At 46.3% G+C, this 18,560-nt stretch overlaps 1 protein-coding gene across 1 annotated transcript; it reads right to left on the bottom strand.

Moving 5' to 3' along the window:
• Positions 1 to 15,631: 15,631 nt before the first annotated feature.
• FOXG1 (forkhead box G1) lies at positions 15,632 to 18,315 on the bottom strand. The gene has a single exon (XM_036383922.2). The coding sequence runs from the start codon at positions 17,987 to 17,989 to the stop codon at positions 16,610 to 16,612; it is 1,380 nt and encodes a 459-aa protein (XP_036239815.1). The 5' UTR covers positions 17,990 to 18,315; the 3' UTR covers positions 15,632 to 16,609.
• Positions 18,316 to 18,560: the final 245 nt, after the last annotated feature.

The following is an 18,560-nucleotide window of genomic DNA, read 5'->3' as shown; positions in this document are numbered from 1 at the left end:
CAGCGCCTTCTCTCTTAGGGCAATGTGTACTTTTTTCCTACTACTCGCAAGGAGTTTAAATAACTATTTGAAAAATAAGGAAAATTGTTATTCCCATAAGGCCTAAGCAATACTGAGCTGAAGCTTTAGGAAAATATTGCTCCTTTTTCACCTCTCAGACGATCAGAAAATTCTTTGCGTTTTCTGCTTCAGAAAACCCTAAAAATAATGGATAGTTCCTTTCAGAAACTGCCAGTAACACACCATTCTTCCCCGGTTTTCAGAGCTCACAGTAGTGGCTGGATAGATGAGGCCATCACGAGCCGGAGACATCATCGGCACAGAACACTCTGCTATTTATTTAGACTCTGAAAAAAAGCCTTCTTGCTTATTTTCCTAAAATAATTAAAATGCATCACTTAAGTTCCGATATGCTAAAAAAAAAGAAAGGAAAAAGAAAAAAAAAAGGCGTGGGAGCATAAATGTTTTGGCTCTGAGCTGACAGTAAATATATCTTCACATCATGTTTTTATTTTACCGTTTCCAATGCATCTATCCTTCCTAGCCCCTTCCCCTCCCCCATTAATTTCTGAAGTGTCTGAAAGAGCCCTGGAGCTCACAGCATTCTCTCTCTCTCTCCCCTCTTTACGGCGGGAGATCAGATGTATTACCTTCCCCTTTCGCACGCCTGATGCCGGGATGGAGGAGTGGGTTCAGCGGGTGCTGGGGCCCGGCCCGCAGCCCAGGGGGCCCCGCTCAGCGCGGGAGCCCCGGGCGGGCAGCGGCGCCCGGCCCGCGGAGCTTCCCCGCGGCGGGGCCGTCTGAGGCCGGGAGCCGCCGCCGCCGAGCCGGGGATCGGCCGTAGCCCTGTCTGTGCGGCCGTCGGGCGCGGCTCGGGGCTCTGGGGCTGCTGTGTTGATGGGATTTTTAACCCGCAAAACAGGTCGGGGGGGCGTTGCCCCAAATTCCTCCACTGCTGACTGGCTACCCCGGGAAAGGAGTTTCTTGGATTAAACTACGGGGAAATATAAATATATGTTTGTTTCAATCTTCATTCGCCTCGAAAGCTGAGAAATGTCTGTTATTTACACGTTGTGCAGGGAAGCCAGCTCGATATTAATTTGAAGAGGGTAACTCCAGCACTGCTGGTGATGTTCATTTGCAATTCCTACACACTGGCTATTATGTGCAGGGAACTAATCCTGCCTTGCCTTGAAAACAGAGCTTTCACTTAGCTCGCTGCGCTCCTCAGATTTCCTTTAAAAGAGAGCCCTTGTTTTGCTGGGATTTTATTATTTTTAATAACATTACATAGATATTTGAATTCTCCCAATAGGTGTGTAGTGCTTTCTTTTTTCTTTTTCTTTTTCTCTTTTTTTTTTTTTTCTGGCTTTTTCTCTCATGAGCCCTTGGGGTCCTGCCGTGCTCCCGTCGCTGCCGTGAGACGGGAAAGTTGGGAGCACCCATGATTCGTTCCTCCTCCCAGTTACAGCTGTCGGCGGTGAACACCAGCCCATAGGCGCTGCATAATGGCCAACCCTCTCACACCCTGGATCGGTGTCCAGCCAGGGAGCACCGCCTAGGCTTAATTGCATCCATCTGCTGGCATTCACAGAAAGGGTGAGCGATATGGGCCATGCTACCCCCCAGGGAATCCGTGCCTGGGAGAGTTGTGTCTCCTCGCAGGCAGACACCAAGTCCGGCACAAATCAGGCAGGGTTTTCTCCGGCCGCTAAACTCAAAGTCCTGAAATCCTGAACCCGCTGACACGAAGGGAGCGCTTGCCTCTGTGACCCCCTGCAAGCCAAGACTGGCCCCTCCGAGGAAAGAAAACCCGGAGGTCAGTGTAACAGACCCCAGCTCACCCAGCCACATTTTCCCAGAGCACCAAGAGCACCCGAAGACAGGGAGTGACCCAGTCCCGAACCGAGCCAGATCTCCTTTAGATCGGGCTTGTGGGGCCGGGGCGTCTGATGGCCGCCAGCAGGACGCGTTTAAAGCGTTTATTGGCATTACGGCAATACAGTGCACGGTCAAAAACAATTCAAGAAGTTACAGGCTTGTCCAGGGCAGCCCTTCCCGCCTAACCCGAGGAAGAAGCTCCAGTTCTGCGCGAATTACTCCAGGAATAAAATAATGTTTGCAATTTTAGTAGGATTTTAGTTTATGTAGTAATGTCTCTCCAACTTCACTACCGCTGTTCCCATCTTATCCCCTACCCCGGGGCAGAACTTGCTCCCCATGATGAGTCGGCGATTATCGAAGAGCCTGACTTAATCTCGTACACCTGCCTGGAAGATTTTGGGATAGATTATAACATAATTATAACAGAAAGTACTGTCCTTCGGGGCGGTCGGGATCCACATTTCACAGCCGCATCTCGGAGCGCTCCGATGGCGCCTCTGCCTCTCGTCAGCGCTCTAGCCCATTTGACAAACGCAGCTTCTCCTTCTCCCGGGGAGACGATGAACTCGTGCTAACATTTCAGCCACTGATTTCTCCGATCTCTCACTCCCAGTCCTCACTGACCCTCTCCCCAGGATCCCCCTCCCCCACCTCACCTTCACCTCCCCCCCGCCCCCCTCCGCCCCCTCCCCACTTTTCTTTATGGTTCTAGCGAACAAAAACCGGCATTTGATGCCAACGCACTGTCCTGGGCTGTTTGTGCATCATGACTTCGCAGACCTCATTCATCACGGATCCTTCTCCCGGACAGTTCCCACTTTGGCTGTCAGGTTTTTCTCGTCACGTCACCTTCTTCCTCCACAGATACCTAATCAGGGAGAGAGCACATCCCAGGCACATCCAAGGCAGAAAAGTCCGCCCACCCCCACCTTTCCGTGCTCCCTGCGACCGCCCTTCAGGCCCCATGGCTTCGGTTTCCCAGGGCTCAAGAAATACAGGAATAGAGAAAAGGGCTCAGCTCTGCAGGACCTGGTGCTAACACAGCTTCCCCGGTCCCAAGCTAAGGGCACCGATTCAGTGACGAATTTCCCCAAACATGACGTGACAGCACCAAAAACTTTCTGAACGGACTGTCCACATCAATTCCTGCCAAAACACTTGCAATGCTGGAGAACGATGCTGCTGAGATAGCTAACGGCGTCTGGAGGTAGGTTAGGAAATGCTGAAGGTCTGGTTAGCGGTGACTGCAAAAAGCAGACATCGAGGAGAGTTTCTCAAGAGCTCCTAATAATGTCCAACTATTCTCCTCAGAAGAAATGTAAAGGTATGGGGGCACCGATTTAACCCTTTTATTAGTGTTTTTAAAACCATGAAGGAAGGTACAATCCTTAAGCGATTTCTCTTGACTTAAGTGATGACTCTTCACACGGTTAATAGCTTTTCAACTATCGGCTACCACAAGATGCGCATGAAAGCATTAAAAAATCAAAACAAACAAAAAACCTCCCAAACAAAACAAAACAGAAAAACCAACAACCACAGAAAGAAACACCGAAGCAAAACCAACTAAACAAAAAGGAACTGCGGGCCCAAACTCCCGTGAGTCATCGTGTTTAATAACTAACTAGGTTCAACTCTGCATCTCTACGTGCGTTTGTATTTTCATTGTCAAAGAATAAGCGTGTATGTTCTTCACATGTTAGATTTGCAATTTCGTGTTCATTTCGACATTCCCTAACGACCCATCCCACAGAGGTGTCTAAAAGCACCTACAGATTATCTCTCATCTCTCTACTACTCTAATGTGACACACCTACTTACATTTTAGGGGTAAATAATTTGAGACAGATTTACAGTTCAACCCTCTCAGTAGACAGGAGGAGAGGTCTGCGTGGAATATAAATTCAAGAATGTAATTCTTTCTCAAACAAATAATCTGTTCCCTTTCAAATATAATTAATGTTTTGATAGTGCATTTCTTGTGAGAGAGAGATACAAAAACAGAGGCAACCTCTTGGATCTCTGTTTGTATATTTTCAACAGGAATTTACAGTACCTATCTTGTGAATGTGACAGATAGAGTGTTTTGAACATTTAGAATTTTATTTATTAGCAGAACTACAGCAAGAAACTGATAGGTCCTTGCTATCCACCATGCCCATTTAATACACGGTTTTGTTGCAAAGGAAATTGCAGTTGCAGGAGGAGGGCATTAGTCTTTCAGGGGGATGAGAAATGTTCCCTGGTTCTCAGGGTGCAGACTTCTGTGCTGTTGTGCTCCGGAGGCACACGTCCTTGTGCTTTGTCTTTCGTTCTCCTCTCTCTTTCCTCCCTGGGACTGAGCCTCTGTCCCTTTTCTTCTCACGTAGGGAGTTAAGGAAAAGGGTGGGAATATTTTGGTTTTGAGTCTCTAGCGTTCACACTGGTCCGGGCAATGATGTGTTTCAAGTCACACAGTCTGAACAAAGCCATGTTTGAAATTGCCCAGAACATTCGTCAGATGCTTGTTAAATACTGTTATATGACTGCATGGTTCATTAGTTATAGATTTGCTACCTAATTCAGTGGGGTTGAATTCTCTTTTTTCCCCTTCTTCCCCTCTATCCCTCTCTTTACTTCTTTCTCGCTTTGCTTTCTATCGCTGGTTTCAGAGGAAGGTATGCAAAGACGATTCTGCCACGCTTGGGAACCCGAAATTTACTGATATCAATGAACTATCGTTCTCAATGCCTACGTCGTTTCTAAAGCACAACACAAAACTGTCTTTGTGAGGAAAAAAAACCACCAAAACAAACCAACCAACCAACAAACAAACAAAAAAAAAATCAAAAGAAAACAAAAAACCCACCCAAAAAATCAAAATCAAAACAAAACCCAAACACTCAACCCCACACCAAACCCAAAACACCAAACCCATCTTTCAACTCAAAATGCTATGAACGCTGGAAATCAGTTTGAGACCAACGCCATATGGACACTACTATCTAGTTAATGAGTGGCCAGATTCAACTTCCACAATTATCAAAAGTAAATTTCACATTCATGCCAGTGCATTGGGTCCCCATTATGTCTATAGCCTAATAATACATCTTGTCATATCGTTCATTTTCCAATGTCATATTATTTGTGAAAAATGGAGTATTAATTGGAAGAGCAGAGAAACTTTGAAGAGTATTGGTTTCCAGCTGGGGTTGCCTTGCCTCACCTCACTTTGCTCAGGCCGGTACTTTCAAAGAAAGGGAGGACACATCTGAAAATGACTCTTCATAGAAAGTGCCAGACCTGCAGTCAGTCTGAAAGTCTTTAGCAACAATAAACATTAGGAATATGCGTCATTACTAACCTTGAAAAAATAATCACTGGGCTTAGAAGAGTGGTATTTGCGCTTACAAAATACTGCAAGGAAGGCCCTCTAGTACAGGAAACAGACATGGCTATTCTGATGTCAGGCTTTAAAAAAAAAAAAAAAAAAACGAAAGAAAGAAAAACCAAAAAACACCTCAATTTTTTTAAAATTTATAATCTCTAGATAGATTATTACAGACCCATAGAGTGTTATCTCCCTGTACATGGGTAGTGTAACTCGGATTTGAAGTATGCAATATTGTAACACCCTTCTAGTTTTATCGTATGTATTGTCTGGATTTACCTTTTCTAGAAACTCCTAAAATGTCTTGTAAACACCTGAACACTATGACAGAGATAACCTTAGTTCAATACAAAGTTACCAACCTCAGTCATTGAGATCCAATTAATTCGATGTTTGCCTCCAGTGATCTGTGAAAAAAAAAAAAAAAAAAACCATACGGAGAGGGAGGCGACGGACACATAAAAAAGGAAAATATTTACCGCATTGATCTGATAATATGTAGGAAAATGTCAAATACACACTTTTTAACTATCGTCTTTAAAAATAACAAAAAATATTAAAAATAGCTTCGGTACCTCTGATATGCAACTGGTCTTTTTTCGCCAAAGGCTAACATTAGGGACGATCGCACTTACGTTCAGAAAATATTGTTATTTTTCTTAATGGGGAAAATTGGACTCCCGCGACTTAGATCTGTGGTTTTTAGAACTGGGATGGAAATTGGACTGACACCACTTTGCACTTTAACAATCGGATTTCGTCAGGGTACAAGTTGTTTGTTTAACCCGACAGCTCCGTGCACCCCGTCGCACGCTTTTACACACTCATTAAAACGATTATTCACGACCTGTCGAGTGTTTTCTCGTTCATTCACAGGAAAGACTTAGCGCTCTAAGATTCAAGAGCATACGGTCAGCTATACCACTGGCCGAGGGGAGAGATTACTTATCTCTGTGATCATCTGATGCGAGGCTGTCTTATCTCTACAGGTTGTAAAGCAGCAGTTCCTGGAGGTAAAAGAAAGAGGAAAAAAAATCCACACCCCCCCCCCCCCCCCCGCCAACAAAACTTGCCGAAAGCAAAAGACGAGGAAGATAAGGAAGATAAGTGAAGAAGGGCTCAACACCGCTCAGCACCGCGCGCGGGTCCTGTCCCCGCTCCCCAGCCCGTGGCTCGGGCTCCCGCCGCGCCGCTCCCCGGGCAAGCGGCGGCCGGGGCAGCGCGGGGCCTGCGGAGCCGCCTCCCCTCCCTGCACCTGGCTTCGCACCGGCCCCCGCCGCCAGCCCCGCTCCGAGCTCGCTCCTCCTCGCCCCGAGGTGCCGGTGTCGGCACGGCCGAAGCGGTGCGGGGAGGGTATTGATAAAGCAGAGCCCTCCCCGGAACGGCTGCGAAAGAAAATGAGAGTGTCGGCTGGAAAAGTGTGTTTAAAATATAGATCACAATGTCAGCCTTCTGGGGTCCCGAGACGGGACGGCTGGAAAATAGACCGTTTAGCAGAGAGGCTGGGGCGATTCCTTTTGGACCGATTTAATCATTAAGCCAAAACAGCAACACAAAATACCGCCTGCTTTGAACACTGATATTTGGATGCCGATCCCTCTGTTTTGTTTTGTTTGGTTTGCTTTGGTAGGCTTTTTTCTTTTAATATATCGATTTCTGATTTCGATATTCAGATTACCTTCCATCTATGAGGAAACCCCAGGGGCCACTCTGTTGCTGGGAAGGTGTTTTACACTTACAAAGAAACCTAAGGGCACGGAAGGCGAAGCACACATCAACTCCTGTTCAGCCTCTGCAGATCTAGAAACCCATTTTTCATTTGGAAAATATCTAAACATAATGCCCCTTTATTTAAATGAACCGACCCCGAATGCAACAAGGGATTTTAATCTGAAACGGTTTCCTAATTGCTCGAAAGGCAAGCACGTATAAGTAATTTGTTAAACTTATTGGATTGCAATAATCCACTATCAGGTTAGCTAAGAATGGATCTGTCAAGTGTGTTTCCCAGTCTAAGCTCTTTCTTTCAAACCAATCTGGTATAATAATTAGCAGACAAAGAACCCGAAATATGTAAGCAAATACCTAAAGATCTGCATAAATAAACATACTAATCAATAGCAAGCTACTCAACACTTGTCTTATTGATGAAGAGACAATCGATTTTGCTGTTCCAACCCGCAATCAGAGATCTGTATTTAATTATTAGTACTTTTACCTCCACTGATTTAGTAATAAAAATAGAGGTAATAAGTCCTACCCTTCCATCTAAATACAAATGATAGTGATGACATAACTAAAGGCAACTTACGCTTCCCAGCAAAACAAACAACTTTGCTCAAACAGAATAAACAAGCAAGCAAGAAAAGAGCTGCCTTTTCTGATGAATGCTAGATGACACCTTCACAGTCAGAAAAGATCGGACAAATACATACATGCATATACACACACGTGTATACACGTGTATATGTATAGCTATAGAAAGATAAATATAGAGGGAAAAGTTCATTGATGGAACAACAATGCCATTTTTATTTGCAGAATTCTCATCTGTTTTCTCATAAACCCATATGAGTGTGTGTATACTATATGCTAATAAAAACACACTTGGCATTTTGTACCACTGTGGTGCAAACTCTAGACTGCATTTAGAGCCCTCTAGATGCACTCGCCATCAGAACTGCTGTTTAGAAATCTAAAGGGAGATTTACTCTTCACCAGCGCGTTGTGAAGTTACCTATGAGCCACAGCATTAAATATATAAACGATTATGTGGTATGCTTAACCATATCCCGCCACAGACCTCTCTAATAATCTGTCCCAGCTTTGCTTTGTTTGGGGTCTAGTGAAAAGTCTAATCAGAGCCATCATCTCCATTAGAAAATATATTGGTGTTGGGATGAAAGTGTGTTTGGGTGTGCAAGCATCATAGAAAGATTTGAAACGCAACTTATAGTATAGCATCGCCAGGATTTTTGATTCAAAATAACAGTTTGGTAACCAGTGAATATTACCCTTCCTTAATTTATAAAAGGATTGCATCGTTTTGAGACATGCCACGCTTCACAATGAGATTATGCTTTTTTTTTTTAATGATAATGCTTTCTCTCTCTCTCTCTCTTTTCTTTTCTCTTTTTTTCTTTTTCTTTTTCTTTTTTTTTTTTTTCTTCTGGTTGTGTTCTGAGGCTGAAAAAGGGTTCCTCTTTTTTACTCTATAGTCAGGCTTCGGTGAGATTTTTTACTCTATAGTCAGGGTTCAGCAGGTATGTGTCTCCTCTTGGAAATAACTAACTTAGTAGACTAGTTAATATTAAATACTTGAGATAGGAGAATTTCTGAGTAAAAGGAAGGAAGGTGGGGGTGTGGGGTCGAGAGGCGACGTAGAGGGGTTCTCTTCCTTCCACTAGCGAGCAGTGCAGGGCAAACACTTAGCCTGGAGGGCCTCCAAGTTAATGGGGATCTCGGCGAGGTCTCCCCCGCGGGCCGGCCGAGGCAAACCCGGCTCCTCCGCCACCGTCAAGGGAGAGCTGCCGGGAGCGCCCCGAAGGGGAAGAGCTCCTTTCACGTGTTTCTACTTTCCTGTAAAAGATGCCCCTGCGAAACATTTGTAAAGAGCTCTGAATTCCCCACCGCGGAAAAAAAAAATCAACCCAAGAGAGCCTAGGCTTCGTGCCGCCTTTGTAGTTCGAAATTCAGGCTCCCTGGTCAGGCGGCTCCGGGCGAAGAGAGGTTTCACCTCTCGGGCTTAGGTTAAGCAGTTCTTTGCAGCTAGCTTTACAGGAATGCTTTACTCACCTTAGGGTAGGGTGACAATGGCAGGCTTTTCTCAGACCCCCTCTCGTTTAGTCTTTCCTCTCAAATCACGGATAACCCCAAATACACTTGAAGGACTCCCTAGAGATAATTCTTTGAAATGGACTTTGCATTCATTTCCTCGACTGAGAGCAGCAAATCCGCTCGCTTTGAGTCTAATTCGCTAGCCTGATACTGTATTCTGTTACACAGTATTGAAGCGGGGGAGGAGGGGAGGTTGCTGGTAGTTGCTTTGGTTATTTGTTTATTTTGGCAGTTTAATTATTTTTTTATATTATTTTTTGTTTTTCAAGTTTTCCCTGATTTGTTTTGCTCTAGCGGAGCGAGAGGTGAGTTTAGCAATCCCATTCCTGGATCGAAGCATCCTGGGCTAGTTCTTGGGAAGATTACTTTAAACGCCTTTCCCTATGGCAACATCTGTCTGTTGGCAGCTAGAAGAACGCAACGCTGAGTCTGCATGGAGAAGGACATTTCACATCTTTCCTCCTTTCTGAGGGGAGGGCGGCGGCACGGACCCCAGGCCCTGCGAGTACAAACGCCGCCTGCAAGCCGCCCTTTTACCGCCGGGCGGGGGTTGCCGTGCGGCGGGAGAGGCGCGGAGCGGCCGCCGCGGTTTGCGGGGCGCAGCGCGGCCGGTGCCCGGGCCCGGCGGGGCGGCTCTCCCGCGGGCCGAGAGCGCCCCCAGCCCGCCGGAGGCGCAGCGCCGCCGCCGCCGCCGCCGCCGCCGCCGCGCCGGGCCCCGCAGCGCCCCGCGGACGCGCGTGTGCGGGCACGGCCGCTCGCTTGCGCCGGGAAGGCGCCGGGGGCCGGCGGCGCCGGTCTCTGCCGTCCCGAGGATACGCGAGTGCGGATGCCGCCCCTCCGCAGCGCAGGGCGTGGGCGGCTCCACCGGTGCCCCGCGGCGCCCACGGGGCCGTCCCCGGACAGGTTTGCACCGGGCACACAACACGCCGGCGGATCTGTCACAAGTCACCGCCGGCGTGTGCTGTGCGTGTGCGAGCGCTCGTCTCCCTGCACCTGCGTCGGTTTCTGCGATGCGAAAGAGACGGGCGCTCGGTACCGCTGCCCCCTGCGCTGAGGTGTCCCGAGCACAGCGTCGCGGAAAACTCCACTTGCTGTATATTAAAAAAATTAATTATTTTCATGAGGTCAAAAATAGCAGGAGCAAGGGCGTCAAAGTCATCCGCCGGGTGGGACACCAGACGCGGCTCTTCCCCTCCGCCACATCAGGACAGCAAAAGAAGAACAAGTCGGTCCACGGAGGGCCCCATCCCGGGTCCTGCCCACGCAGCAGCGCGCCTGCCCCCACCCGCAAGGATGAGCACAGTGAGCACATCAGTTTTATCAGTCATTTAAACTTCTGCCCCTATTCCGAGATTTCGGCACGTAAATCTCAACGTACACAGAACTCAGTCATGGAACTTGGAGAGTGGGAAGACAAAGGGAGAGTGCCTGCAGCTCTCTCATGGACATGAACGCTGCCCGTGATCCCTTTTAAGGGCGCATTTTCTCCACTGGAGCACTCAAAGCAAATTTCAGCTTAGTAAGGCTCTTTGCAGGGTCTCTTTCCTCGATCTCCCCAAATTTTTGGCATTTAGTCACTTTCCTAGAAATTTAGAGATATTAGCACTCTTTACACAACCCCGAAAGGTGCGATAAGCCTGTAGCTTTTTCTCAAATGACAAGCTCAGAATTTTTAGAAATAATTCATTACAGAGTCCGCCTATACTCGCCATGCTAAAATCGTCTTTCATATAGCAGAGATGGATAAAGGACCAAATTTCCTCCCGACATGAGTGGTGGAGGGGAATTTTGCCTAGCCCCCGTAATATTTCAAAAAGACAGAGCACGCTCAGGGATCTGCGGGAATGGCGCTCTCTCCCCTTCTGGTACCAAAGGACAAAAATCGCACGTGAAGTTACTTGATACCTGAGTGTAAAAGAGGAGTAAAATCCGCACTCACCCAGTGCCGTCGGAGGACTTCTATTCCCAAGTGCCATCGTGCGCCTTTCTTGCAGGTAGAGGCAGTTTCTCCTGGCATCTTTAAAAAAGGCAAAGACAACATTGCACCCGTGTGACTTTCACTGACATTGGTGGTAAACAAGCAAACAAAGAGCACGTTAACAAAACAAGATAAAATATCTACAGATTAACCACAAGAACTGCTAAATCGGCAAAGGAACTTGCAACTTACCGATTGAAACGAAAGAGCCCGAGGGGGAGGGGGAAGGCCGGGGGAGGAAACACTTTGAGGAAGAGACCGAAAAGAAAAAAAGAAGAGAGAGAGAGCGAAAATCCTGACATTAGGCACACGCAGTTTTGGTGTAACCGGTGCTTTGAAACTGTGCTTCGGTTGCACGGGCGACCTGCTTATCGGGGGCCACGGGGAAACTGTGCGTTTAGACAGAAGTCTGTCATCTCTATTCATTCGTATCACATGGATCTGCCTGTGGGGATAAGAGGTAGGGAAGATTTTCTTGAAGTGCACCTACCCTTCTGGCGGGAAGGATTGCTGGGCAGGTTTCTTCTGGAGGGTCCCATCTCTCTGGAGTAGCTGAAGTGGAGTTGAGGGCAGGTTCTCCGGTGAGGTAGGAATGTGCAGGAACTCCGCCCTCTGGGCACAGTCACACAAACCCAGCACAACAGATACAGCCAGCCCTAAAACCTCTATTGATCTTCACCTTCACCTCTTCCTAACCCATTTGCCCACCAGTTTTTGACCCATTTACCCAGGCACCTTCACCACGGGACGGAAAGGCGGGGGGGGGGGGGGTTGTAATAAGAACACTTCAGTGCACAGAAAAGCAGAGAAGCTGCTACAGACACTAGTGCAATGGATAGACACCTCTGCAGTCTATGTGTGTCTCTATGTGTGTATACATATTTATTGCCAATCGCTGATTTTGTAGTCGCGTAAGATGTATGCGCATATACTTTCTCGGGCGGGTGTATTATTCGCGATCACACAATTAAGTGCAATAGCCGTGATTATCTACAGGCAGACTTTTTTGTTTGTTTGTTTATCTCCCATCCTAAGGGAAAATACAACAATTAAAGAATAAAGTCACTAATAAAAGGAGTATTGCTCAGTGCTCTTTCTTAAGCAAAACTCTGAAGTGGTTCAGTCAAAACGTAACCGGAGTTCAGTGGGAGTTTTGCTTGAGTGAATACTGAATACATGGTGATTGAGACCTCATATTAACACAAGTGGTGAGGGGGTGTGTACCTGAATCATAATTTCTGACATAAATCTTAATAATCATCAGAAGAAGTTATAAAGAGCAAAATGACGTCCCAGTTAAACTATTTTTTTTCAAGTATCAGATTAAAAAAATGTCACTCCCCCAAGCAGAAGTTTTGTGCCATTTAAGCCAAATTACGTTTTTGTTCATTTTCTTTTAAATCCTTTCGTAAGAATACATTCCACATAAGGGATGATATTTTACTGTAACAAAAGAAAGATATCTAAAATATGACAAAAATTTGTTGGCCAAATATCGCGTTGAGAATTCGAGTTACTGTTTATTATGCTTCAAACATGTTTGCGAAGGCAGTCTTAAAGTCGTAATTGGATGTTTCTTGATGAGCAGATTTCTTCTCCTACGATCTACGCGAGCAAAGTTAATCACCTCCAACATCAACTAAGAATATAACAATAGCTCCTTAATTCCATAAAGACCGCCCGTCCCCCATAAACACTCTAAATTAGGAAACGCTAAAGAAACGACGCTAAGACACTGCATCATTCTAGAAATGTACATGTTTAAAAAATCCTAAAGGCTTAGCTTGAGGATTTGACATATAAACCACCGCGGAAACAAGTATCAGATAACAGAAATACTGTATGCTACACCACCCCCCCCTAAAAAAAACCCAATCAAACCACAAAACACCCTTCACCACCAAAAAAACCACCAAATCCCCCCCGCCCCTCCCAACAATAAAGCAACAACAAAAAGAAAAACAAACAAACCAGCACCTCGAATTCAGTGCCGAACGAGCCTGGGCAAAGATCAGCCTCAGCGAACAAAAGGGTTTCTCTGTCTGAGGAGCAGGCAGAGGTAAAGACATATTTGGGGCCTTAGCAGTCCTGACACAATCCATGAGAACTTTCTCGATTTACTGGTGCTATTTTATTTTTGTTTTGGGTTGTACTTATTTTTTTTTCTTTACAAAAATAGTCTGATTCCTGGTAACGTGTATGAAAACGTGAATAAATTACCAGCTCAGCAACCACCCCTGCACCTGGTGTAAGAGAAAGGGGGAAAAGTCTGTGGCACCTGAACTCCTTAGGCAATACTTTGCAACGCCGAGCCTAAAGGAGAGCTCTGGGAGCGAGTGCTGGCTTAAACTAAGTCTGGAGAGACATACATCAAGGCTACCCTTTTCAGGAATTATTATGCATCACGCTTATCTAATTAATGCTTATTAGCCAACCTCAAACTCTGACATGGTGAGATTGTGCTTTCCTCCAACCTGATCTGTCTCTTTCCTCCCTTCAGTACACTGACAGCAGATTTTTTTTTTTTTTTTTACATTGCAAACAAAATAATACTTTACGTATGTGCTATTGGATTTCCTACAGCATACAATCAGTTGCAAGTGGTAAATAATAAATCATTTTCTTTGTCAGCTGCAGCAGATGCTGCTCTTTTAAGTTGTTTAGGCCCTAGTACACAGAATGGGGTCTCTAGGCTTCACGAATTTAAATCACACCTATTGTATTTTATTATTTCCAATAGTTTTGTTGAAAAAGAGGTTGTTGGGTTTTTTTTTGTATTTTTGCATCACTTGTTTTAATGACAATAGAGTCAAGAAAATGGGGGAGGGTAGGAGCTTCCAAGTGGTGGTATCATCTCTCCATCCCTAAACAAAGCAATCGTTTTCTCATAGTGATGATTAATTTTGAATTGCAGGAGTGAGAGTGAAAGCTAAGAATATCAGAGAGTTCTCTCCTTCTCCCCCACACAGTGCAAAGCTGGGTGTCCCATCTCTCATCCGTAACCTTTCACTTCTCTCTCTCTCCTGTAGATCTATTTGCATCTGTTTATATATTACTTATTTTCGGGAGATTCCCTCTTTCTCCCCTTATTCTTTCAGCACGACAAACACACTGTTTGCAAGAATTCAAATTTTCCACTGCTTCATTATTCATCCCCCCGGCATTTTTTTCTTTTTCTTCCTCTTTTCTGTCTTTCTAAGATAAGCTCTTTAAAGCGTTTGCGATAACATCTCCGACCTAGAGATTATTTTTCATTCGGCCTATTGTCGAATGAGCAGTCGCCGATTTATTGCACTGCTGCAGAGCTCAGTTTGGGCTACAAACGTAACAAATGAACAACTTGTCCTCTGCGGACTCACCGCGGGATCCAATTAGTTCCTAAACCTTTTGCACAAGTTTTCTAATTATTTTCAAGAGTTGTGGCCTTTATAGGCTTCCCTAAACTCATCAAGACACCACTTCTTTCAAGGATTAAATGCTTCTTAAAATTACTAGCAGCGTTGCCCCCTCAAAACTAATGGATCGATTCTCCGGGCAACGCAGCTTTCTTAGGGACGCCCGCGTGAGTTACTGGGCTTCAGTAGGCACCGAGAGAAAAAAAGAGCTCGTTTTCAAAACTTTACATGTAAGCGCATCCATACAGGTTTGATTTGTTGATTCTTTTTCTTTGTTTGTTTGGTTGGTCGGTTGTTTTTACCCCCTAAAACGTTTAAACATCGGTATGCAAGGCAGGGCGTCACGTGAGCCCCGGCGCCCTGCCTCCCTGCCATGGACTGCGCCTTCACCTCGCCGCGCTCGGCTCCTGCCCCCCCTGCCCGGCCCAAGGGGCACAGCAGAGAGCTGCCTGCCAAAAAATACCGCTACTTTCACAGCACCTACAGCCAAAGTGTCCGCAGCACCAAAAGTATATCAGTACATACAGCCTAGATACTTCCGGAAGAGCGCTCCTTTAAGATAAGGGTTATATTTTATACACACACACATACCATAGCTTGCTAAATTTGGTCAGACGATCATATGATAGCTGATATGTGTGTGTATATACGCACACATACACATCCTTTGCTAATATATCTCGAGTCATCATAGAGACGAAATTAATTTCTTTCGGTACAATAAGTCTTTGAATGCATTTCAGAGATTGCAGGAAGAACACGTACCTATACAATAATGCACCTTGGCCTTTTTCCCAATGTGTGCTTATATACTTAAATTGTATATGTATGTGTGTATATTTGCATACATATGCAATGTTAAGCATTTTCAGCCTAAGTCAGATGTTAGTAAAACACCATACCTCCTACTAACATTTTTTAAGCAGACTTTATAGAGTTCTGCCCCAAAATGGACATCGAAATACTGGCCATGGTGTTTGATTAAATACTCTGATCCTTTACATTTGAAAATACTGCAGTTAAAGACAGCATGGGAGGGGGCGGGGGGAGAAAGAAAGGAGCATGTGAAAAATGGTGGACTGTGCAATAAGCAGCGCTCTGATCTCACTGTAACTTTAAAGCCTCTGCCACATTAGGGTTAATAAAAGAGACAAAAAAACTATCAAGTATATATGAATTTAGCCTATTTTTTTATTTCTGTGTGTTCATAGTAAACATTTTTGTAAGTGACAAACACGGGCATATGACCACAGTATCACAATCAAGAAATTTTAAGACGACATTAACAATCACTCAAATTTATGCGGCTTCTGCGCAACACAGGTTACATATTTGCAAGGTTTACCTATAAGTACAATAGGTATTAACATTTCACTACATTTAGAAAAAAAATAAAGGTGACCTGTTAGTGACCACATACATCAAAATATACACAACACAAACTGAAGGCAATCATTAATTTTGTCCCCTTCTGATTAATTTGAACGGGCAGTGCTGAAAACTGAAATAATGTTGCTGTTTTTTAAATTACTTCGTACACTGAGTGCATTTTCTAAAACCCAATCTTTGGTCTAAAAGTAAACAAACAAACAAATGAACAAAAAAAAAAAAAAAGCAATTCGGTAAAGAAAATAATAAAATAATAAATGGCCAAAAGTAGATCTTGGGCATTTTTCAGTATTAATTCTGCTTAAATACAAATTATGTTTTAAGGTTTTCTTATAGTTTTCATAAATTTAGTGGTTTGGTTTGGTTTTTTTTTTCTTTCAAGGTCTGCACCCACCGACATATCCATGATAACTTATAATACTGCAAACATGGAGAATCGGGCGGCTTTTAGTGATAGACTTATCATATTTGAGTAAAAAAATTGCAAAAGCAGTCACTATTTAGATACACATTCTACTATAATTTTGTCTTCCAAACTTCATAGTCTACAATGCAATCTCCCCACATTGCACCTTGCTGACACTCCTCACCTTGGTGGAATAATAAACAACCCTAAAGACTGAACAAACGTACAGAAAATGGGGGACTTAATAAAAAATACCTGGACTTTTTTGTTTTGCTTTTTTTTTCCTTTTAATTATCATTTACAATGCAAATGTGTGTAAAATGTTCACTTACAGTCTGATCCAATGGATGTTAATGTATTAAAGGGTTTGAAGAAGACCCCTGATTTTGATGTGTGAAATAATCAGAAAGTCCTCCGGAAAGTCCCGTTGTAAAACTTGGCAAAGAAGGTCTTAAGGACTCACAGGGGAGAGTGGAGGGCGCCTGTGGCGACGTGGAGGAGGAGGCTGCCCTGGCCGTCATTGAAGTGCTGCTTTGAGAAGTCATTGAAGGGTGAGGAACATGGGGGAAAAAGTAACTCGTCTGTCCTGCTAGGAGATTTACAGAGCAGGGATTTAGGGAATAGGTGCCGGAGCAGGGAACTGACAAGCCACACGGCACTGAGGCGGCCAGAGCTGCTGCTGTGAGGTGATGAGTGGCATAAGGTATCTCTCCATTGACTAGTCTATCAACACTTAACCCATTAGACGTGGAAAAGGAGTGGTTGTTTCCCAAGGAGTTTTGAGTCAACACTGAGCTGTAGGGCATGGGGTGGCTGGGGTAGGCGGACGTGGTCCCATTGTAACTCAAAGTGCTGCTGGCCCGGGGGTGGTGCAGGGAGAGGAAGGGGGACATAGGCCAGTACAAGGATCCTGCCCTATCCATGAATGTCAGTCCGGTAGAGGTGAGCCGGGCGCCCCGCTTGAAGGCCAGCTTGGCCCGAGAGGTGGTGGAGCGCCGGCGGAGCTTGCCGGTGGTGCCCCCGATGAAGACGTCGTCGCTGGAGGGGTCCAGCATCCAGTAGTTCCCTTTGCCCGGGTCGTCGTAGTGGCGGGGCACCTTGACGAAGCACTTATTGAGCGAGAGGTTGTGCCGGATGGAGTTCTGCCAGCCCTGCTTGTTCTCCCGGTAGTAGGGGAAGTTCTTCATGATGAACTCGTAGATGCCATTGAGCGTGAGGCGCTTCTCGGGGCTCTGCCGGATGGCCATCATGATGAGCGCGTTGTAGCTGAACGGCGGCTTCTCGTACTTGCCGTTCTTCTTCTCCCCCTCCTTCCCGCTCTCCCCGTCCTTGGCCCCCTCCGCCGCCCCCTTCTTCTCCTCGGCCGCTTTCTCCTTCTCCTCCAGCTCCGCCGCCGCCGCCGCCGCCGCGCCCGCTTCGCCTTTGCCCGCCAGCATGTCCGCCTTGGCCACCTCCAGGGCGCCGGAGGCGGCGGCGGTGGGGGGCGGCAGGAGGTGCTGCCCCTTCTCCTCGTCCTCCTCCTCGGCTGCGGCCGCTCGCTGGGGCTGCTGCGGCGGCGGGTGGTGGTGGTGGTGGTGGTGATGGTGGTGGTGATGGGGGTGGTGGCTGTTGTGGTGGCTGTGGCTGCTGTGGTTGTTGTCGCTCTGGACGGCTTCGGGCACCAGGCTGTTTATGCTAAAGGAGGATTTCGGCAGCATTTTCACTTCCTTCCTATCTCCCATGTCCAACATCACACACTAGTCTGAGGGGGAAAGTTGCAGCGGCTGAGGGAGCTGCGCGCGGGGAGGCGGCGGAGGCGGCGGCCGAAGCGGTGGCGGTGGCCGAGGCGGCGGCGGCACCACCGGCGGCAGCGGCGGCGGCGGCGGCAGCGGCAGCGCAGTTGGACCGCAGTCTCGAGCGCTGGCAAGTCATGTAGCACGGACAGGAACCGCCGGGGAGGGAAAAAATAATAGCAATAATAATCACCGATCAGAGAAAAATCAAACCGAGTCGCAGCGGAGGAAAGAAAAAAAAAAGGTGAAAAAGGGAAAAAACCTTCTAAAACCTAAAAAAAAAAAAAAAAAAAAAAAAAAAAGCAACAACACACAAACACAGACACACCAAAAAAAAAAAAAAAAGCTACTTCATGGTGCCCGGTTCCCCCGGCACGGCAGCGCAGGGGGAGGCAGGAGGGAGCAGCAGCCGCCGCGGGCCGGCGCGGAGCGAGGCAGACGGGCGATACAGCCCGCCCCGGCCGCAATTAATTTCAGAGCTGCCGGCACGCACCGGGGCTGTAAAACATTTTTTGGTTTAACCTTTCCC

Source organism: Molothrus ater, chromosome 6 (assembly GCF_012460135.2).
Source record: "Molothrus ater isolate BHLD 08-10-18 breed brown headed cowbird chromosome 6, BPBGC_Mater_1.1, whole genome shotgun sequence".
Lineage (NCBI taxonomy): Eukaryota > Metazoa > Chordata > Aves > Passeriformes > Icteridae > Molothrus > Molothrus ater.
The sequence above is the reverse complement of the archived record's forward strand: the minus strand, read 5'-3'. Positions and strand labels throughout refer to the sequence as shown.

Bases quoted from the DNA above. Each gene is read 5' to 3' on its own strand.
- FOXG1 (XM_036383922.2), bottom strand. From the start codon at position 17,989: ATGTTGGACATGGGAGATAGGAAGGAAGTGAAAATGCTGCCGAAATCC.